This window comes from Trichosurus vulpecula, chromosome 3, assembly GCF_011100635.1.
Source record: "Trichosurus vulpecula isolate mTriVul1 chromosome 3, mTriVul1.pri, whole genome shotgun sequence".
Classification (NCBI taxonomy): domain Eukaryota; kingdom Metazoa; phylum Chordata; class Mammalia; order Diprotodontia; family Phalangeridae; genus Trichosurus; species Trichosurus vulpecula.
This window is the reverse complement of record NC_050575.1, coordinates 84,398,217-84,422,154: the sequence shown is the minus strand read 5'-3', so window position 1 is coordinate 84,422,154 and position 23,938 is coordinate 84,398,217. Positions and strand designations below refer to the sequence as shown.

The window sequence follows — 23,938 nt, the reverse complement described above, 5'->3', positions numbered from 1 at the left end:
CTGTAAAATGAGGATAATAATAGCACTTATCTCCCATAGTTGTTGTGAGGATCAAATGACATAATATTTATAAAATGCTTAGCCCAGTGCCTAACATAGTTAAGTGCTATTTAAATGTTAGCTATTATTATTAAATGCCAGTGGTATCATCACATTGACAACTATGGCATGGAGTCTCAGGGCACTGGGAAGATGTCCTTCAAAAGAAAAGGAGAGAAATAAGTTGATGTTCTCATCACAAAATATTAGATAATATCAGAAAGGTCATGGCACACTAGAATAAATATCAGGGCCACTTTTCAAGGATGACTACTCAAATGTTATATCTTGGCTACTTTGTAGCACCATAGTAATAGAGTTATTGTGCATGTTAGGACTAAATTGCCAATTATATCATTACTTATGACAAAAATTTTCAAGGTATTTGATTCTCAAAAATACATGTAATATGCCCAGTAAAATACATTGACTAGCATGAAAACCAAAGGAAATAATAGTTTGGAGTAACGATCTACATTGCTAGGGTTTTGAATTGTGAAGTAATCAACAATTCTACCCAATTTATCCCTGAAAATAAACTTGAACTTGTCACTGGTTTTCATTGTCAGGTCACTATAGTTGACGTTATCACTGGAGATCTCAATACTGGCAAAGCTGATCTTTCTCTTGAAGCTGGAGATGGAGCTGTTGATGATGTTGGCAATATTGACTTCTTCTACTTCCTTAGAAGTCCCCTAGTTTAAAGAGAAAGCAGTTAGCTTATAAATACTTGATTCAGAAAAACAATTAAGTGGATAATTAAATAAGGAAGATCTTAAAGGTCATAAACACTGAGGCATAGTGCTTAAATACAAGTTTAATAAATAAAATAGCATCTAGTGCTAAGAAATCTGCCTTGATATTCAGATTATAGGGTGCCATGACTTAATTGTTACATAGTCAGTTATCCATCTCTAGTATGTTGGCATAAAACATGGGAATGACAAGTTTGCCTACATTAAGGAAGATAAGCTAATTAATTAAGAGGGTTAATAGATTATAATATCAGGAAGCAAGCCACATAGTTGACTTCTGACCTGTGTAAAACTCTGTAATGAATAATACCTTTCTTGGGCCACAGGGAAGGACAGGTCAAGGATAGGGGGGCAATCAGGCAGAGGGACATCTGATCTCAGTAACAATTTACTAAGATTAAAATAAACATCTGGATTTGCAAGGTTCATATGATATAAGCATTAAAATGCAAACCCAGAGAATTATTTTAATCAATATATACTTTTTCTAACTTTCACACAGGTAGTAAAAGTAATCAAATCAGTATTCTTGGTCTTTCATATATAGAATCATCTTCTTTGTTAGGCAGCATGGTGTAGTGAATTTAAAGCTTACATAACAACCATGAAGATGTGGGTTCAAGTGCCTTCTCTCATATGTCTGTGTGACCCTTGGCAAATCACTGAATCTCTCAGTGCTCTAGACAACTTCCTAAGACTTTAAGTTGAAAAGAAGGTACCATTTTGCATTAGTAAAGGTGATTTCCTCATCTTGGAGTTCCCCCTGGGTCCAATCCCTATCCTTGTCCCTCCTCCTTTGTTAAAGGATAATGGCTCCTCTCTGTTAATTATTTCCTATTTATCCTGTATACAGTTTGCTTTGTATATATTTGTTTGCATGTTGTCTCCCTCATTAGATTGTAAGCTGCATGAGGGCAGGGATTATTCTTTACCTCTTTTTGTAGCTCTAGCATTTAGCCTGGCAATGCCAAGCACATAGTAGGTGCTCAAGAAATATTGATTGATTGATGACTATTTATGAAATCACTCATGCTAGTAACCAAGCAAGGGTGAAAGTCATTGTGTTATTTGGCCACTCTTGTTCACCATTCTCCCCACCTGGATATAATCTGAGGAGTCAACTGATATTTTGCCAATGTGAGCCTAGACTTGAGGACCATTTATATTTTTACATCCCTGTCAGGGGCTGATTGTTAAACTCAAAATTCTTACCCTGTCTTTGGCTGCCAGCTTCTGTAAAGAGCTATAATGGGCAACTGCATATTCCAACAGGGCCCCAAAAACAAAGCTAAAGCAGATCCCAAGGTATACATCAATGGCCTTTATAAAGCAGTTGGTGTTAGGCAGAGATGTACGGGAACCAATCATCAGTGTTGTCATTGACAGTACAGTGGTGACACCTAAGAAATGAAAGAGGAAAAATATTCTCATACTAGTGAAAAAGACAAATTTTTTTTCTTTCTCCGTATAGATAGAGTTGAGTTCCTTTTTGAAAAAATCCAGGAGCAAGTGAAACAGGGTTACAATCAATTCATTGTGTATAAAAATGGGCCACTTGTTTAAAAAAAATTCTGCTTTGAAACATGCTACCCACCTTCTTACAGAGAAGTAATGGACTCAGATTGTATATTGAGACATACACTTTTTAGGGGGTAGGGTAGGATATGGCCAATGTAGGAATTTGTTTTGCTTGATTATACATATGTGTAATAAGGATTTTGTTTTTCTTTCTCAGTGTGGAGGTAGGAGAATGTAGGAGGGAGAGAAGCTGAATTTTCCTTCATTGAAAAAGAATTTAATTTTTAAAAAAATTAACCTGTTTACCTTGGAGGGCAGATGAAGTGTTTAGTACACAAAATACTGATATACAGAAAATCTAATATTTTCCCCTACATTTAGGGCTTCACTGTTGCAAATATATAATACTATTCTATGAGCCAAACCTATGAGAAAACCATTCCATGAGACCAATGTAATAATAATGGGAATGATATTGACAATGTTAATATTGACTAGTCAGTTGGGATATCCTTTTTTAACCATCATTTACGTGGTGGAAGCTTACCAATGCAGGTTCTTGCAGGCACTGAATCAAGAGAAATCCAGAAGGAAACCCAGGATAAGATGACTAAAAAAGTAGAGGGAACATAGGTTTCCAAAATAAAGTAGAGGACATTTCTTCTAAGTTCAAATTGTAAGACCAATCGGGTGTAATTTCCTAGAATATAGAAAAAAAAGAGATATAAAATAATATCCCCTGGAAATAGAGTGAGTCATATACTAGGAGGATTATAATATGTGAAATTTCATTTTGCAACAAATTCATTAAATTCTTTGACATGATTGGGAAAAACAGTGTTTTAGCTAACCACACAGGTTAATAGAGATTTATCATAGATGGCATAATCAACAGCCAATTTCCAAAAGAAGATGGTATGGCAAAATATAATTAGTACTAAGATTATATTTACCACAATTCAATGCTTCTTTGGCTATAATAATAATAGCTAGAATTTATATAGAGCTTTGAGGTTTACAAAGTACTTCACAAATATTACCTCATTTTGTCTTCACAACAACCTTGAGGTAGTTGCTATTATCCTCATTTTACAAGTAAGGAAACTGAGGTAGACAGAAGTGATTTGTTCACACAATCAGTGTCTGAGACTAGATTTGAACTCCTGTCTTTATGACTCCAATACAAGCTCTATATCCACCGTAACACCTACCTGACTCTAGGCCTGTCTCTTTGATGATTCAAAAAGCACCAACATTAACTCTCGGCCCCCATTTTGAACAATCATTGTATTACAGTCATGAAAGTTAGTTAATTTTGAATAAAATAATGCTGAATAACAGAGTTATCTAGAAAATATCTGCCTCTATATTATAGTGGATAGGTCTAGCCTAAGCAATGGCATACATTCTATTAAGTAACCTCTGCAATTTGTCTTCAAAGGATTGTGAGTGGAAGGAAGGGGATGAAATGAAGGGGATGAGATGGTCAAAGCCAGGAGTAGTAATTGTCAATAGACCACATGGAGAGGCCGAGTTTATACTAGGGGACTTGGAGAGAGCTAAGAAAGGTGTGGCATGGTGGACAGACAGGAGGCTCTGTTTGCAAAAACTTAAACCTGAGAATTTAAACTTGGATCAAGTATCTAAAACACCAGAAAAGTCAATGAAGACATAGAAGCTTTTTATGGAAAATAAAATTTATTAATTGAATCAAGTGACCTTAGAGGGCATCGACTTTGTCATTTTACTAATAAGGAAATCAAGGCCAGGACTCAACCTCTGGTCATACAGAGAATGGTAGAATCAGGATGAGGACCCAGATCTACTGCCTCCTACTCCAGTGTTCTGTGTATTATGAAACACTGCCTCTGGATAGTTGGATCCTTTCATCTGACTTAGAAGGGAGCCTTAAGGAACATTTAACCTCTACAACTTTACGTGAAATCCTGGATCTTTCATGGCTTTAATTGATAATTCTAATTTTTATTAAAAATAGAAGTTACCAGTTGCCAATAATTATTTGTGATATTTAAAATTGAAACAATCTTGGCTCATACTGAAACCTGAAAAACTACAAAATATGAATGGACCTCAGATCTGGAAGATGCTATTTGCCTCATATACTATAGCTTTCATTCCAAGAAAGTAAATATGATATAAGTTTTTGAAGTTCATAAACACGGATGGTAATAAGTATCTTTGATATTACCATAGGCTACTGAGGGAAAAAAAGACTACATTCCTATTTTACACCTGAAAAATTATGTACGTATTTAAGGAAAGATTATTGGCAAACCTGAGACTGGTGGGGTATCTAATTATTGAAACACTGTGAAACAAACTATTTCCAAGTATGGAAGTAACCCCGCTGATGTTGTGAATTTCTGATACCTTCCTCACCTATCACTGCAGCATTAATTTTTGTTGTGGCACAGAACCAATCCTCCAGTAAAACACAGAAGAAATATCATTTCAACAAAGTGATTTCAAGGTGAATTTTATGCATGTGAGAGCCCCAGGGTTTCACCGACTATTAGAAAATGACTTTGGATAAATGTCACTTTGCTTCAGAATTGGCCTAGAAATGTCTTCTATTCCTTAGAGAGTTATTCCACTTCTGTGTTTTAAATGGACAGGGACAGGCCCAATTCTCTTTTTCTCAGGAGACGTTTCTATCCAGGGGGCAGTGAAAAAGTGTAAAAAGGAGAATTAAAGATACATCTAAATTCAGTAGTCCTACCCTAGCTCCACCATCCCTCCTTATTTCAGTTACTTTTCCTTTTATTGAATTTCATCTCTCTCGTTTACCTGTTTCCTGTTGGGATGTAGTGACTAAGGTGAAATACCGCTGCACAGTATACTGAGCCAGTCGTAAATTTTCAAGGCCTCGGACAGAGTCATTCCCCCTCAACCATGAAAACTCCACATCGCTTCCGTCATAACCCCCTGTAAAAAAAGAACCAGTGTCAGTGGAATGTTGTCGTATAAGTCATATCCTATTTATGATTAAGCAGGTCAGAGAATGAATTAACTTCTAAGGGATAAGAGTAACATCATCAAAAGTGTACCTTGGTGGAGTAACACAAAGTAAGCCCAAGGATTCTTCCTTGATAATACTTGACTTATTTTTAGAGTGAAATTCCTGCGCAGAGTTAAAAATGAAATGATAGTTTTGGAAAACATTTCTCTTTGACTATTTAATGTCACATGAAGACCTACAATGTGCCGATCACCATTTAGACCTATATGGTTCTTTTGAGCGGTGACATGTCAGCTATTCATATATTTGTTTGCTATGGGTTTTTTTTTTTATTTTTAGAGGGCAGAAGTGTAGTTACAGTTTTCCTTTGAAAGTTTGGATTAAGGGCTTCTGGGCCATGTAACTAGCAACATGGAGGACCATAAATTTTCCCTGATTCTTGCAACCTTTCATACTTTTCCTAAATAGGAATTACGTGCAAGAGATAAAAACATTTCAATTGTTTCTGTTGTCTAAGATACAAAGAACTTTATCAAGGTAATAACCCAATGGACTAACAACAGATAAAGCTTATCCCTAATCCATAATGGACTCATTCTGCATTCCCTCCCCTAATGGTCACCTTGCTATGGCAAGGCTAGATAAGCAAACCCATGGACTTGCAATAGAACTCGACTCTCCCTACTCTCTAACCCTCTGCTGTGGAAAGTGGGAAGTATGTTCTGCCTGGGACTGCTGGGTAGCAGCATGTTGTGCTGTGATAATGTTCACCCAGAAACTGAAGAATATCGAGAACTAGGGCAGAATGCCAGTGTATGTAAAGGACTCCAGCAGGCCTGAGGGAAAAGTAACTGGCATCCAGATGCAGTCAATTCTAACCCCTCAGAAGTCATGTGATACAGAGGCTGAAAAGTATATTATTCCCCACTGTGGGAGAAAGTGGAGACAATTTTGAGGTCTAGTCCCTGAGGAAATTGCCATTAAATGAAAAGGAGACAGAAAATGGTGATGGGGGATATAAGGAAAAAAGGATTGAAATTACCAAAGATTTGAGGAGAAAGAAACTCAAAGACTCAAATAGATTAATAAACAGAGAAGATATTATCAAAAGAAAGAAATAATATGGCCTCTAGATCATCTAAACAAATCCAAATATTTCTGAAGAAATATTGCCAGGCAAATGAAAATGAATCAATACCTGATGAGGCAGAAGATCCCAAGAAAGATCCCAAGAAAGCTTTAGAACAATGGCAGGATTTTCCCAAATGATTCAAGAGAAAATAATAATCACTTACAGCCTACATAGCAGAAATAATTAGCAGAATCAAAAGACTTGAAACCATGGTGGCAATTCTCACCAAAGTAGCAATAGAGAGAACAATTAATTGAGAATGCAAAGACACAGAAGTGAAAGACAATCTGGAAGAAGAGGAGAAAGTTTCAGTTAGGAATAAGGGTGGCAGCTATCCATAAATTTCCCCAACGCCCCTCCCAATCTCTATAAAAGCTGCTGGAGTAGAAGGCATCTTCACCAGATGTCATCTGGAGACACACAACAAAGGAACACTCCAAAGAGCCGTCCTGACTCTGCCTCTCAAAAATAATTACACTTGCCCCTTTTGACATTTACTTCAGAGGTTGTCAACCCTGAAACGGTACTCAGGGTATGCTCCCTCCTTTTAGTTTATTTAATAAATATTTTTTGTGCCTCTAGTGTATGTATACTATGAGGTTAGGCACTATTCCTTTAGGACTCTCACCTTCTGATAACTCTCTGATGATAGGTCAGTACCCAATTGTTTATGATAACTATATGCTCATAACCCACTCATCAACCTACATGCAAGCAAATCTTCTAACGGTTTTTGATGTCTGTACAACATATGCCACAATTACAGCTAAAAACCATTTTACTCTCACAAAATTATAGATCCATTTTTAAAGGTTGACAGATTCTAATTTTATACACATTGGCTGTGGGAGACACCTTTCAAAGAAAATTGAAGTTTCTTTCCAGCAGAGGGGATAAAAATCTACTTGCTAAATCTCAGAGAATTTCCTGATACAAGTTCCATTTGTTCTTTCCCTTACAGCACTCCTGGTGCATTGTCATCTAGCAAGGTAAGTGGCCAAAGGGTCTCAAAGAAACCAAGGATTGAAGAGAGTCAGAATATAAGTAAACCAGAAGACATAAACCCTACTCTGGAATTAAACTTCTTTGCCCTGCAGATGCTCAAAACCATCAAATAAACCTGTGTGATGACACTATGAGTTGTTGAAAGGCCCAGGGGAATATTTGTGGAGTAGTAAAAAATGTTTCCCGATGGATAGATTTTTTGAAAAAATCTTCTTGGCAAAGCTCCCATTAACCAGCTGCCTGCTGTTGAACACTTAGTGAGTGGCTCTTTCCCACATTGGGGAGGCACAGGTAGTATTTAAGTAGGCAGGCCATCGAGTTTGTATTAAGAATCCAGCCTCAGGGATTTGAGACAAGCTGAAGTAGAGCACATCGAGGGCAATTACTTTTTCCATGTGGGGAAAAAATGAGTTATCTTTTTGATAACCTGAAATTTGGCTTAGCCACCAAACAGCTGCACTGCATCAAGAAAGCTATTGCATTAATTTAATAAACAAGATAATTAATCTGTCTGTCTGAGTCTTTAATTAAATGTCTACCTTTGAAAAATGATGGCTGCTTCATAATGATTCTGTTACTCGAATGCTTGCCCGTTTGTGCCCTTACATAAAGAATACTCAGTGGCCTCCAGTGCTTGACTAATTTTTCATCTCTTACATGTGCTGTATCTGATGCCCTGAGAAATTATCTCTGTTGAGTGGCTGCCCCTGGACACCAATCACAAATGCCACTCTCCAAAGTTTCTGCAGTTTAGTGGTAACTTTCATAGTGGTTGCTTAGGGATGTTTATGATAAATGAAGGATTGAGGTTAATTCTTTTCATATACAATCTCTGGTGTTCATCATGAGAATATCACAGTGTCCTTTTAAATGCAGTGTAGCAGAACTTTAAATAGGGCAAGCATTCTTAGACATGTAGAAATCCACCACATGCTCAAGTCCAGTGACTATTTTAAGAGATAATAAAGCCAATAAGAATGAAATTCCAACTTTGAAAAATGACAATAGGCTCTCCAGGGTACTCATGTCCACATGATGGAATAAAGTGTTGAGAGGCTTCAACAACTGTGTGAGTGGATGGCAGTTTGGCAAGGAAGTTTCACTATTGTGCTTCCAGCACTTAGGACAGTGCCTGAAACATAATAGATTCTTAATAAATGTTTACTGATTGGCTGATGTATGAAGTAATGAATTAATTTAGACAAAAATAAACCAAACAATGCTTATAAGATGATCTACTCAAGGTTAGTAGTTGCAAAGCTGGAAAAGTTTCTTGGATTCACTATAGATTACCAGGGCCCCCAACCTCTGGCTCAGGCACACTTGAGAAAATATCTTAGGGACACACACAGCCATCCTTTGGTGTACCCCTGTGCCTAAGACCTTTGGCAGCTTGCAGCACAATCTAATTCATAAAACTTTTCCAAGGACACATGGGAATACATAGACGTAGAGGAAATCACCCAGGCAAACAGAAGCCATGAAAAATAGATAGAAATAGAATGGAATAGGAAGACTTTAGAAATAAAACAGAATTCGTAATGTTACACCTGCACTATGTCCATATTTGAAATACTTTGTACAATTTTAATTGTTACATCTCAAGATAGTTGAATAGAGAAAAATCTGAGAGAAAGGAAATTTGAATGACCAGAAAAATAGAGTAAGTTCTGAATGAGGTGCTAGGGGTGGGTCTGACCAGGAGTGCGTTACGTAGATCCTTCCAACTCAGGAGCTATACTGGGTCATGAAGCCATGTACTACAGTAAAGAACAATTGTTGGTGCAGCAGAGACTGGCCCAGGCAGCTCTGTAAGAAGTAGGAACAGGAACCCACTGGCAGCTCTGTCTCTTTGACCGTAGAACTAAGTCATAGATCCATTGTGGGCCAAGGAGGGGAACTGAGTCTAGGGGTGGCAAAAACAGATGAGGACTGGGGCAATAGCAGTAGGAAGCCCAAGCTCAACACTGAGAGAAGAGTGGGAACAGAAGTGAGCAGCAGCAGGGTCATTCTAAGCCCAGGGGTAGAGTTTTGGATTCAACCCATATTCAAGTCTGAGGCCTGCAGCAAATTAAATGAAGCAGGATACTAAGACCAAGGAGTGACCTGGCATTTCTGTGAACATACAGAGCCTTTTAGCTAGCTTACAGTTCACTAAAAGTCCAATCAGGCAAATGGTATCACCTAGACCCAGACTGAGGTCAAGAGCTTGCAAGGCTCAGACCAGAAGGGCAATGATTAGCCTTCACCCTGCATCAGACCACTTTGGGTAAACCAAAATTTTGTTAGATTTTAGACTGAGCCACCCCTAAGATGCTTGAAGGATACAGCATTCAATACCTAGAGACAGCAGCAGCAGGAGCCCAGAGGGTGCAAAGCAAGACCAAGCAAGGCCCAATCATTTCCTTCCAAAATATACAGATCAAGGCCCTAAAATGAATCCCCAATTTTATTGGAAATAAAGTTGGGTGAATGAATGAACAGAAAAAAAAAACTACCATGATAAAGAATTATTATGTAGACAGAGACGCTCAAGGTACAAATCTAGGAAAGAATGACTCGAAAACATCTTCAATAACCCCCCAACAAAAAAACCCCACAATAGCCATATGAAAAAAATGCTCAAAATAACTAATAATTAGAAAAATTTAAATGAAAACAACTCTATTTCTGCCTTGTACCCATCTGATGGTCAAAGTTAACAAAAGAGGAAAATAACATGATGGAGGGGATGTGAGAAAATAGCCACACTAATGCACTGATGGTGAAGCTGTGAATTGGCCTAGCTATTCTGGAAAGCAAATTGGAACTAAGTCCCCAAAGTCAGTAAACCATTAATACTCTTTTTTTTAATATGTTTTTTTTTGGAGGGGGGAAGACTCTGCATAGCCATTGACCTAGGATTCCATTATTAGGACTATAACCCTAAGAAATCAAACCAAGAGGAAAAGGACCCATATGTAAAGAAATATTTTAGCAGAAATTTGTGAAGTGAAAAAAAAACAATTGGAGACTAAGGGGTTCCCATCAAATGGGGAATGGCTGAACAAATTGTGATATATGAATGTAACAGAATGCTATAGTACCATAAGAAATGATGAAAAGATTGGTTTCAAAAAAATTTGGAAAGACTTGTATGAAGTGATGCAAAGTGAAGTGAGAAGAACCAAGAAAACAACTTTTATCATCACAATGACACTGAAAGAAGCCCAAGCAAACCAAGTAATTTCAAAAGACTTAAAAACTCTTTATCGATGCAATGATCAACCATGATATAAGAGGACCAATGATGTGGCATGCTGCCCACTTCCTGACAGATAGGTGATAGACTCTAGATGCAAAATGAGACAAATACTTTTTAGACATGGACAATGTGGGGGTTTGTCTGTATTTGTTACAAGGATGTGTCTTTCTTTTATTTTCCAGTGGGTAAGTGGGGGTTGGGAAGGAAAGAAAACAGATTTTTTCTTAGTTGAAAAAAAATCTAATTAAAAAGGAAAATAAAGGAAATTCTGTCATATACAGAAAGGTAAACTTATGGTAACTAAGAGACTATAAATGGGAAAATATAATAATAATAGCTAATATTTATGGTAGGCTTTAAGATATATGAAGCATTTTCATATATTATCTAATCTGATCTTCACAACAACCATGCAAGGTTGATACTTCAGATATTATTGTCTGCATTTAACAAATGACATAACTGGCTTGTACAAGGTCATATAGCTCTGAAGTTTTAAAGGTATAATTTGAACATGGTTCTTCACAAATCTAATATTCTTTCCACTATACGATACTGAAGGAATGGGTAAAAATTCATAAGAATGGTTAAATAAATGTATGGATTTGTAAGTAAAATTGTGGATGTTCAATGGCCTAGATCTAGGCAACTATTATACTATCTCTCAAAATGTCTTTTGGAGAGTTGGTTGTTAAACATTTATTACATACCACTGAAGAAGCCTTTACAATCTTCCTCCTCCTCCTTCTCATGACGATTATAGCTAGCCTTTACATAAAGCTTTAAGGTTTGTAAAGTACTTGATAAATCCATCATATTCTCAGTTCTGTTAAAGGCAGTTAAGTGGGGCAGTGAATAGCATGCTGGGCCTGGAGTCAAGACCTGAGTTTAAATACAGCCCAGACACTTACTAGGCGTATGATCCTGGGCAAGTCACTTCACCCTGTTTGTCTCAGGCATCTCATCTGTAAAATGAGGATAATACTAGTACCTACCTTCCACAGGGTTGTTGTGGGATTAAATAAGATGCTAATAGTAAAGCAGTTAACACAATACCCAGCACAAAGTGAACGCTCTGTAAACGTTAGCTGTTATTTTCCTGTTTGGTCCCCTCCCAGAATTCCATTTTATTCTCAGTCCACTCTAATTCATTTCACCCTCTTTTAATCTCACCCACTTTTCTCATTTTATTTCTTTCCTTTTCTCTGGCTCATAGGGATCCTATGTGGGCAAATTGTTGATTGGGGCTTTCAGCTATACCCTGTCTCCTTCAGTTTCTTAATTTAAAAGTACCATGATTCTATAAACAAATAAAGCGGTAAAGATTGCTGATAGTCTGCCACAGGAAAGTAACGGCATTCAAAACATTTCCTTTGACTATGAGGGCCAGCATTCTCCTGAAAAACTTGGTACCAACACATAATTGTGCTCCAAAGAAGGTCTAACAGTCAAAGGTTGTTATTTCTTTTGTGGTACTTACCCAAATCTCTTGGTGAGAGCAATCAAAGGGGCTCTTGTCATGCTGGATTAATATCAACAGCAGACACTATATACAGCTGATGTTCCTTTTTTTGCTATTAAACAGATTTAAAGTCAGCCATGAAAATAATCTCAAGGGCGCACGGGATATTATACTCACAGCTCTCCAGCTGTAACTTGCACGTCTGCGTGTCCATGGGATATTTAGATAGGTCCATGTTACATGCAACAGTGGTAGTAATTCTGGGGGAGGGAAAGAGCCTGAGTTTCAGAAAGCATGTCCTGAGAGGATGCCTTATAAAGAATGTTTTCTCTTCCAGTAGTGAGGCCCTGAGGACTTTTAGCTTGATTCTTGAAGTGAACATGTGGTTTGGACCCTGCATGGAAAGCACCACTAGGGTTTGGGGTGACAAATGACATTTCAATGCCTCTGCTTGAAGCTTGGATACTATTAAAGGAGCGTCAAGAGAGAAACAGGTCCCAATAGGGGGAAATTGAAGTGTTTCTAATTTAGAAGCAAAGCATTTACTAATATCTCCTGTTTGTATAATGGTTTAAAATTTTTTAAGGCATTTTTCCATCAGCTGTGGTGGTAAGGAAAATGATTATTACCTCTATTTGACAGGTGAGGAAACTGAGGCTCAGAGAAGTTAGTTCAGTTGTTTTTCAGTTGTGTTTGACTCTATGTGACCCCATTTGGGGTTTTCTTGGCAGAGATTCTGGAGTGGCTTGCCATTTCCTTCTCCAGCTCATTTTACAGATGAGGAAACTGAGGCAAATAAGGTTAAGTGACTTGCCCAGGGCCACACAGCTAGTAAGTGTCTGAGGCTGAATTTGAACTCAGGAAGATGGGTCTTCCTGACTCCAGGCCTGGCTATATATCCACTCTGCCACTTAGATGCCCCTAGAGAGGTGAAGAGAATTGCTTAAGGTCACAGAGATGGTTAATGGCAGAGTTAGGATAAAAGCCCAGATTAACTATATCCCAAACCATGCCTCTTCCACCAGACCATGTTGCCTCACTAAAAGTGACTCTAAAGTGAGTTAGACATCTCAAGTTATAAGGCCCAAGGCTTACAATTTTTATTGTCCATATTGTTTAACATGTTTAAGTTTCTATATGGAGTGGAACTCAGGGGAATGTTACAAAATTTTACATCTTCCCTTTTTTTTCCTATTTCTACTGGAAAGAAGGAAATGGAGAGTATAGAAATCCATTTGTTTCTTGGTTCTCTGCAACATGTGTTAAACTGGTACTTCCTATGAAATTCCAGCTTTAATGTCACCTTTCTAGAGCTTGAACTCAGTGGCAAGAAGGGACTGCTTTCTGTCTTACTCTTCTATAATATCTAGACTGAGAGTCAGTATACCCTGGTTCTAGTCCTGCCTTCATTGTTAAAAGAACCATATAATGCTGAGATCGTTGCTTAATTTCCCTGAGCCTCAGTTTCCATCTGTAAAATGAGACAGTTAGATTGGATGATCTCTCTGATCTCTTCCAGCTCTAGTAGTTTTACATTGTAGATGACACTGGCCTTAAGTCAGGGGATATCTGATTAAATGTCCATACAAAGGTGCCTTTGGAAAGGACAAATAGCCATCATACAAAAGAGGCCTCCTGGATTCCTCCCCTAGGCCCACAGAAACTTGCATATTTTTGATAAACTTAAGTTATAAGGGAGGGCTCAATTGCTGTAGGGAATAAGGACATAAAACAGAGATTGGCAAGAAAGGTGACTGTCTCATTAGGGAAAATTATTGATTGGGGCTTTCAACTATACCCTTTCTCCTTCAGTTTCTTATTTTAAAAGTACCATAGTTCTATAAACAAGTAAAGCAGTCAAGATTGCTGGTAGTCCTGTAAGACTGATTCATTTTTAAATTTGCTGGGAAAACAGCTAAGCCTGCTCTGACCCTTGATCTATTGATTGTCACCAGCTTGTTTGTACCTACAGACAGATTTACCTGAGAGCATACAAGACAGTGCCATTGGAGAATAATCGAATCAGCCGGTTCCCTACAGTGACGTCATGTAGAAAAGACGTTTTAGATTCCACAATGTAGGTGTCTGGGACCCAGAGAAACTCGACAAGGCGAGCGTCCAGAGTAAAGCTCTTGTTGCCTTCAAACACCAGCCGCTGATCAGTCCATCGCTGCCTCAGGTAGATGGTTGCAGTGTAGTCCTAAGGAGGCAGTTTTTATAGGGGTGAGGGTAGGTAGATCATTGTCTGGGGTGAGATTTGGAAGGGTAGGAGGAGAGGGTAGGGGGATTTTTGGAGGAGTGGGTGGAATGGGAGGGTGGGGGAGAAGATAAGGTAAAAAGAGAGGCTAAGAAAGAAATTAGTGAGTAAACATAAGATGGAGGGAAATTCACAAGTAGTAATTTTAACTTTGAAGGTGAATGGGGTGTTTATAGTGGCTCTCTTTGTAGTGGCAAAGAACTGGAAATTGTAGAGATCAGCATCAAGTGAGGAATGGCAATACAAGTTGTGGTACGTGGTTGTGATGGAATACTACTGTGCTATAAGAAACGATGAGCTCAATGGTCTTAGAAAGGCATGGAAATGTAAACTAAAAATAAAAAATCTTAATTATAAAAAAAGAAAGGCATAGAAAGACTTGCAGAAAATAGTGAAGAGTGAAGTAAACAGAATCAAGAAAACATGTATACAGTAACAGCAATATTGTTTTAAGAAATACTTTAAATGAATGTTATTTTGTCCATTATAAATACCCAAATTAAACATAAAGGACATATGAAGAAGAAAAAGGAAAGGAACCTGGCTAGGAAACTTAGAGAAAAATCTAACCTTCTTACACATTGCCCAAAGTTAAGAACAAAGGAAAGGACAGGAGAGACATTTATCAACAAAGTTGTTCAAGAGCCCTGTTTGTGGCCACCAGTGTCAAGAGAACAAACTGACCTTATTTATTTTGGGTGGTGACTTGAGGAGGAAAGCAAAGACCTTTTTCTTCATAATACTCAATTAAGCCTTTTAACTTGTCCTTTGAACAAAACTTTTCTTTCTCTAGTTTAGCTCCAATGTCTTTTTAAATACAAATGCCAAGTTACCAAGTTTGTCCATAGGTTGGTTGCTTGAGATGCTCATAGCTCACATTTAAATAGCACATCAAGGTTTACAAGGTTCTTTCCTCGCTATAACCCTGTGATGGAGGTCATGCCAGTGTAGTTACCACTATTTTCCAGATAAAAAAAGGAGTCTCAGGGAGGTTAATATTTGAACTCCATTCTCCTGATTCCAAGTCTGTCACTTTTTCTACTATATCACTAAATGAATGAATTTCATCTAGTTTTTTTAGTTATTTATCCTCAATTATGGACTATTAAAAGATATTTGTTGTGAATCTTTACCCAATTTTCCCCACTCTCAGCGGTTACATGATGTCAAGTATTCTCCAACGTATTTTCCTCTCACCCCCAACTTTCAATCTCTTAAAATACAAAGTTTTTATGTTTTGGGTCTTTGAAGCTTCACCTTCTTTTCCCTACTGTTCTCAAAATCTGCTTCATAAAGTATCTTTGACTATCTTGGGTCCCTTGACAAAGCCTCTGGCTTAAACTGAGTTCAGGTCTTGGTGTTTAAAATTTTTATATTACTGAGACCTTGTCCCTATGAGACATGAAAAAAAAGCTGAGCTGTTGTGCCATAGGAGAGAAAGAAAGACACTCACCATGTTACTTTCTGAAATGCTAGAAATACTGGCAATGTCGAGTGTCAGTGCTATTTGAACGGGCTCTCCTGTGAAGAAGAATGACATGAGGACCAAAGTATGAGATTTTTTTTAATACATGAGCATCTGCTATTTAAAGACCAAGGGATAATGAATGACCACACCTGTGATTTCACTAGTGGGGGTAACCTGCCTCTATTGCTGCTTATTGTCAGCTTTGCAACTGATGGCCCAAGAGAGCTTTCTAGAGCTTAGGGAACCCAGGGTCACACAAGTGAGTATGTGTCCAAGGTGGGGCTTGAACTCAGGTCTTCCTCACTTGTAGGTCTGCTTTCTGTGATGAGCTATTTGTAACCTCTTGCCAGAAAAGGTTTGCATAGAAGAGGGTCTCCTTGTAGTACAGGGCCAGATCAATGGCCTCCAAAGTGGGAGCCTTGGAATAATAATAAAATAGCTAACATATAGCACCTACTATGTGGCAGATACTGTGCTGAGTGCTTCACAAATCTCATTTGATCCTCACAACAACCTTGGGTATTATCCCCATTTTGCAGGTGAGGAAACTGAGGCAAACAGAGGTTAAGTGGCTTGTCCAAAGTCACATAGCTAGTAAGTGTCTAAGGCTGGATTTGAACTCAGGGCTACCTGATTCCAGGCCTGGCATTCTTATCCACTGCACCAACCAGCTCTCTCAAAGCTCTGGATGTGTGCTAGGCATTATGTTAAGTTCTGGGGATATAAAAATAGGCAAAAGACAGTTCCTGCCACATTCCATCCACTTTGATACCTAGCTGCCTCCTATAAACCCAGGAATTTGGCTTGACCCCTGAGGGTGTATGTGATCAACCAGGGGGAGAATGGGAAAATGGGCCATGTTCCCTTCACCCCATCATAGCCAATCATGGGCTCATCTCCAAGACAACTCCAGCACCCCTTTAAATACTCTCTTACCCCATCTTTTCCCGCCACTGGCCCACTGAGGCTATACACAACTTGAGCATCCTCAGAGTAATTATAGTCAGGGGCTTATTGTTTTGTTAATTGTCTAGACTTAACGAAGTGATGGAGAAAATGTTAAAAATGAAGAATAGACTTAAAAGTGTGTCACTCCCCCTTCCCACTCCCCCAAGAGCTGGTTGTTAACCATTTACCAGCACACTCCTAGTTTTAATCTACCCCAACCCAGATAGTGAACAGAAAAATTCCCTGCAAATTCATACACCCAGTTGTCCCCACATTCCACCCTCCCATTACCTCGAGGCTGTAGCAGGAACCCTCAGTTGAGGGCTCTGCACTCAGGAGCAGTGGCCAATGTGTAAGCATTATCCTCTAGTCCCTAAGGTGGAGATGTCAAAATCGGCAATAGAATAGTGTTCATATTTTCCTTTCCTAACATATTAATTTATCAGTGTCAAAAACAGAAAACTCTCATAATGAAACAAATGCAAAAATTAAAACCAGTAGAATGAGACCTTCTTTGTCTTTATTTGCTATTAAACTTAATTCAGTACCTTGCACTACTCTTCTCTTGGGTTTTTGGTTGAAAAGAGTGATCAATCCAGGATGAAAAGGCTCGTATGAGTTGTGAATGCATTATCTTTCTTCTTAAACATATCCTTCTAAACTGTCCTATTTCAGTTGAGGGCACCACCATTATTCCAGTCATGCAGGTTAGGAGCTGTGGTTTTATCTTTAATTATTTTCCATCACTCCACAGATCTAGTCAGTTGCTAAATCTTGTAGTTTCTACCTCAGTAACCTCTGTCACTCATACAACTTCAGTCCCTTATCACCTAACTTTCTTTTGGACTGCTATTAAAGCCTCCTAATTGGGCTATGCCTCAAGCCTCTCACCTCTCCCAGATTTGATTTCCCACATTAGCCTGTAAGCCTGCTTGAGGGCAGGGTCTGTTTCTGACAAATGTACAGAAGTGGTTTTCTTAAAGAGCCATCCTAACCACATCGCTTTCCTACTCAGTAAACTCCAGCAGCTGCTTATTGACTCTAGTGTCAAATATTCTTTATCTTTATTTAATCTTTTAAAAATTTCTATCTTTTTGTTTAAGTTTTATAACGTCATTGGTATAGTAGTAATTGCTGGTACAGTAGTAAATGTGTTTATTTTATAAGTAAATATATAGATAATAAGTATTTGATTTTTTTAAACTGAGAGATACATGATTTTAAAAAGCCTGAAGATGACTGCTTTGGAAATTCAGATGAGATTTATCCATCATGGCTTTTCTAGTAAAATAAAGGTTATCATCATTCTTAGATCACAGAATCTGAGAGCTAAAACTGAAATTGGCATAATACAATGGAAAGGGTGCTAGATTTGGTGTCAAAATATCTGTGTAGTAATTCTAGTTTTTCTATTTTCTTTCAACCTCAGTGACCATGAGCAAGTGCATTCACCTCTCTGGGCCTTAGTTTTCTCATCCATAAAGTGAGTCCTTTCCAGTCTTCACCCCAAGACCTCTTCATTTTTTAGACAAAGGAACTGAGGCCTAGAGGAGTGATTGTTTTGCTTGAGGTTGTCACTCAATTAGTTGGGAAGGGCCAAGATAAGTCTCCATGTCCTTACTGTTTTCACTCTGAGAAAGAAAGACAAGGATCTGAAATCCTAAGTGGTGACCCTTACCTGATATAGGTCATCTCTATTCAGTAAACTTCATCCAATTCAATTCTACAAGCAACCATTAAATGCTAGAAGGTGAGAGGCAATCTTCTGAAGTAGAAGGAAGGGCAGACCTTTGAATCAAGAAACCCTGGTTTCAAGTCTTGCCCCTGACATAAACTAGCTAGGTGACTGCAGGCAGGTCACTTAACTTCCAGGCAATCTCTGATTTGTTTCAGTGGAACGAATTTCCACACTGGCAGTTCACCACACAAAAGAAATCACAGGTCTGCACATTTCCCCTGCCACCTCCCAAAATGTGCAGGGTACTGAATTAAGTATAATAGCAAATAAAGACAAAGAAGGTCTCATTCTACTGGGTTTAATTTTTGTATTTGTTTCATTATGAGAGTTTTCTGGTTTTGACACTCATAAATTAATAAGTTAGGAAAGGAAAATATGAACACTATTCTATTGCCCATTATGACACCTCCTCCTTAGGGACTAGAGGATAATGTTTATTGAAGCCAATAGTAATAACAATAATAATATGCCATATATAATCTTAAGGTTGGCAAGGCACTTTGCATACTCGTCTCACTTTACCCTTATGACTCTTGACAAAGACAATAGGTATCGTTATTCCCATTTCACAAATGAGGAAACTGTAGTTCTGAGAAATTAAGTGATTTGTCCATGGTCACACAGAATGTAAAGCTGGCTTCCATCTCAAGTCTTTCCTGAATACAAGTCTGGTGCTTTTAGCATCATCAAGGGTCCAAGATTGTCATCACTAGATATGCTGTATGTGGTGTTTGTCAGTGATTTTCCCCAAGGTCCTTCAGATCCTAATTCTGCCACTACTCAGCAATAGGACACAGGGCTTTGAGATTCCTTCTCTTCTCTTGATCTCATCTATAAAACGAGATGGTTCCATATAGTCCAGTGGAAAGAGCAATGGCCTTGGAGGAGGAAGACTAGGTTCATATCTCACTTCTGCCACTTACTACCTGGGTGACTTTACATAAGTCCTCTCATTTGTCTGGCCTTTGATTTCCTCATTTCTAAAATGAGGGAGTTGGATGAGGTGATTTCTAAGGTCTCTTGAAGCTTTAAATCTATGACTAGATGACTATGGTTAACATGAGAGAATTGAATTAGATCAATGCCTTCTTTGCCATTAAGTGAAGCCTATGGACCCCTTCTTAGAATATGTTTTTGTTTTAAATTTCTAATGAAAGAAAATGCTAAAAATGGAATGAGTGAGAATAATAGTGAAAATAAAGACACAATTGTTTTTTCCTCATTGGAGTTTATGTATCCTCCAAAATCTATTCATGGAATCCAAAGTAAGAACCCTTGGATTTATAATTTTTTAAGTCCCTTGCAAAATTTTATATATATACATATATATATATATATATGTGTGTGTGTGTGTGTGTACATACATGTATGTATGTATGTATACCTTTGAAATTCTACTCCCTAGTTAGTGGCTGAGCCTTTGGGGCCCAAGTATCCTGACTCCTTACTGATATATTTTCCAATGGAAACCACTACCTCTCTAACTCATCTTGAAGTTGGTCAACTTGAATCCTAAGGCCTAAGATACAATGTTAACTGTTATTGATATTTAATACATTTAAAATGACAAAATGGGGATTGGAAAGAAGGGAGTGTATTTTAGACATTATATTAAGTTTAAATAAAATTGTAGATTGACAGAAAATACAACGCTGAACAAAGGGCTATGGAAACCCTTGGTGCAGTACAGCCTCAATTTTAGGTACTCTGAAGACCAGCTGGGGAATGAATATCCCAGCTTTGGAGATAAATGGATCCCTACAGCTTAGGGCAGCCCCCTCAATCTGTGAAGCGGGTTTCTAGAGGACAGTTTAGGCAGGACTTCTTAAACTTTTTCCACTCTCGACTGAGGGCATGTGCGGTGCAAAATGTGCATGCTTTGTGTTCAGAATCAAGGTTGCAGTGAAGTTGCCTGATGCAACATGGGCAAGTGCTGCCAGAGAAACCTCCAATTCATTATGAGTTTGATTTTTAATTAATTTTGGGGCTTTTGCATTCAGAAATCTTTTATTGTGGACAAATTTTTCTCAACCCCATACAGGGTTGCAATCCCACAGTTTAAGGAACGCTGGTCTAGGGGAAGCTGACTCCTCTTGTGTCTTGGCAGTTTTTGGAAAGAGAAGAAATGTAGATCCTAGGGTAACGAGTCTTAATGAATACTATTTTCTCGGAGTAAAGGAACTGAAGGTTCCTAGCAGACAGATTATCACCCATGGCCACAGCAATGTGGTAAATTAGGGGAAGGCAAGAGAGAAGGGAGAGAATCTGTATTTGGCGACAACCCTTTGAACAGCATGCTAAGTGGCAAACAAGCGAAACGTTTTGATTAACTAATATAAGCAGTAATAGCTAGCATTAATATAGTGCTTTAAAGTTTGCAAATGTTACATATGTCATTGCTCCTCACAAAAAACCCTTTGAGGAAGGTGTTAGTATGATTACCCCCATTTTCAGATAAGGAAAATGAGACAGACTTGCCCAGGATCACAAAGCTAGTATCTAAGGCAACAGTTCAGATCTTTCTGACTCTGGGTCCTATCCTTCATCCACTGTGTCACCTGGTTGCCAGTGTCTAAGAAAACTGAGCAATAAATTTTTATATAGAACACTTGGAAATAAGCTTTCAGTTCCAATGAGGTTCAAAATGTCAATCTCTAGGAAAGGAAATTTTATGTGTTAGAATGCCAGCAGGTGTGTGTGTGTGTGTGTGTGTAGGGGCGCGGTAAAACTCCCAGAAGCACCCCGAAAATGCAGAGCATGGGGAGTAAATACCCTGGGAGCTCCAGGCTTGCTGTACTTTGGAGTGTGTTTCCAAACAGCTGATGGTTTCTTTTGTTCTTTTCCCGCCCCCTTCAGTAATAAAATTAAACTGTGCCACCAGAGGGCAGCTTCCTCCTAGGAAATTTTGGCTGAGGCAGAAATGGCAGGGGATATTCACTCAGCATTTGCCAGGAAAGCTTGAGCTTGCATACTATTTCTGATATCTGGGGGATGTGGGGATCCCATCTACCTGGATGGAATGTACAAAGTGGGTGTGTACCAATAAGGGCTGAAGTTAGTAATGAACTTTCTCCCCTGAGTCACATTATAGATTACTATAGAAAAGCAGTATACAAAACAATGGTATAGTTAGAAGATCTGATATTTAACAAAAAATCCTGGCCTGTGTGACCATGGAAAAGTCATTAAACTTCCATGATCCTTAATGTTCTCTTCTGTAAAACAGGAATGACAATACCTGTTCTGCCTACTTTACAAGATTATTTTAAGAATGGAATGTGATAATATATGTGAAAATGCTTTGAAAACTCTAAATCAAGGTATGCTGACAGAATATGGAGCATTTCCTAATCTCATAGATGCATGAAGAAGTAAATTTATATGTCCAAGGTCACATGAAAAATTAATTGATGGTGTTCTCATTTTCACCCTTTTCCATTCTTTTCCTCTTACCTGTTTTTTTAAAAGTAAAATTAAAAAGAAAGCCTGCATTTTCTCCCCTCTGTGTACTGTACCTGTCATTTTTTTCAACTGATAACTATTGAAAAATATGATAACCTACCACCAAAATTGGGCCTGAGGAACTTGTTATATCCTGCGGTGAGATTCTCAAAGCCAGGCAGTGAGAGTTTGTCATTCACATTGGTCTCCATGTTAGACTGATTCCCCTGGATGCATATTCTGCAACAGAAAGCAAGTTGTGTGATTTGGGGTGTGTGTGTGTGTGTGTGTGTGTGTGTGTGTGTGTGTGTGGGAAGGGAGGGAGGGAGAGGGAGAGGGAGAGGGAGAGGGAGACGGGGAGGGAGGGAGGGAGAGGGAGAAAGGGAGAGAGAGAGAGAGAGAGAGAGAGAGAGAGAGAGAGAGAGAGAGAGAGAGCAGTAACTTCCAAATGTTCTCTAATGCTAAGTGACAATCAACCCCAATCTCATTCTATTTCACAGTGAATATGTGCCATAGATAAGAGTACCTCAGGTATCAGTTGGTGCAACTCAATTCATATTCAAAAGCCTTGACAGTTTTCCTACTAGACAGAAAAGACTCATCCACTTCTGATATTAAAAGAAACTTGGTTCATGGGAAATTTGCCTGAGAGCAAACCCAATGAACTAATATTGCACTCAACAAGTTGGACGCTTAGTGGAAATGAATGCTTTGTTTGTTTGATGAAACAGAGAGAGTTGCCAAGTGCTAGTGTCTTACCTACAATTTAAAATTCATAGGCATTAACCATTTTTGACTAAGGTGGTTTTGTGGTAGTTCGGTTTACCTTGGAGTGAAGATACAGAGACACACAAAGATCCAGTGATAAGAGCTGTAATACATGTTGGGAACTTTGTCTCACAGTAAGGCAGAAATGTGAATCACCTGTGAAGTAAAAAGGACATTATGAAGGGAATGGAAATTTGAGGAGAACATCAGCCACACACTCAGCCTGACGGATTTTTGCCTCAGGCAAGAAATGGACCAAAGGAGCCAAAACATCCCTTCTAATTCTATGACTTTATAGAAGAGTCTGTCCCAAGAACCATGTTCAATGAAAGTTTCTTAGGAATTGTGCTCTTTTTAAAGGATTACATTAAAAATCCACCCTAAACAAAGCCTGAGACTTTGCCACTCCAATATGATTTCCCTATTTATCCCTGTCTGCCCAGTTCCTTCTGGGTTGAGTGAGATATGAGGTCCCAGGTGATCCAGGACAACTTTTGCAATAGACTTCAGTGAATTTGCTAGAAGAGAAATCATATTAAGGCATTCAACTTGGCTTAGATCCAGACCTTCTCCATGCCCACTGTCTGACATTATGTCAAAAGCCTTGCTTTTGCTGGGTAGAAACAATGGATAACTATGTGGGGCTTCAGTTGTGGTCTGGTCCTATATGTGGGGATGGCCAAGTGCCACACTAAACATCTGAGGACACTCTCATTGTTCCTTTTTTCAGACCTATCAGCTCTCATCCAGTATAGACAGACACCCACCTAGAGTCTGTGTGTGTGTGTGCACGCACATAGGAACTGTCAGGTAAATAAGACCTGGGGGAGCCTTGACTTCATGAGCTTAGGAGTCGATGTCAGAAATTGTCTTAAGAAAGCAAGTCACATAGATGATTCCGAGATTACTTATCACGATTCTACAGTGGAATGGAGATTCTCAAATCTGGGTTTCCAGGGTCCCAGTGTCCTGGAAACTCTGTGGTGAGGGTGGGTGGTCTGAGTGTCAGGACTTCAGTCTTTCTTGGCATGGAGCCTCCCTGGAGCAGCTAAACTTTCCAAGGTCATAATGAGGATCCAACAATACTGAACCCTACCATCCTGGTTCCTAAAGTAAATTCCAGAACTCTACTTTTGCTCTTTTTACTCCCATCAATCATGAATACCAAGAATATAGTCATCTT

General features: G+C 38.6%; 1 protein-coding gene across 2 annotated transcripts; it reads right to left on the bottom strand.

Annotated features, from left to right (window-relative positions):
• Window positions 1-431: 431 nt before the first annotated feature.
• Window positions 432-22,869, bottom strand: LOC118844887 (gamma-aminobutyric acid type A receptor subunit pi). Of its 2 annotated transcripts, XM_036752896.1 has the most exons (9): window positions 22,814-22,869; window positions 22,109-22,227; window positions 15,846-15,913; window positions 14,118-14,335; window positions 12,313-12,395; window positions 5,121-5,258; window positions 2,860-3,012; window positions 2,007-2,194; window positions 432-734 (listed from the first exon to the last, which is right to left on the bottom strand). In XM_036752896.1, exons 1-9 carry the CDS (start codon window positions 22,867-22,869, stop codon window positions 432-434), a joined length of 1,326 nt encoding a protein of 441 aa, XP_036608791.1. The 2 variants fall into 2 exon arrangements, with proteins under 2 accessions (XP_036608791.1, XP_036608792.1); XM_036752897.1 differs by lacking the exon at window positions 2,007-2,194 and having other exon boundaries at window positions 724-734.
• Window positions 22,870-23,938: the final 1,069 nt, after the last annotated feature.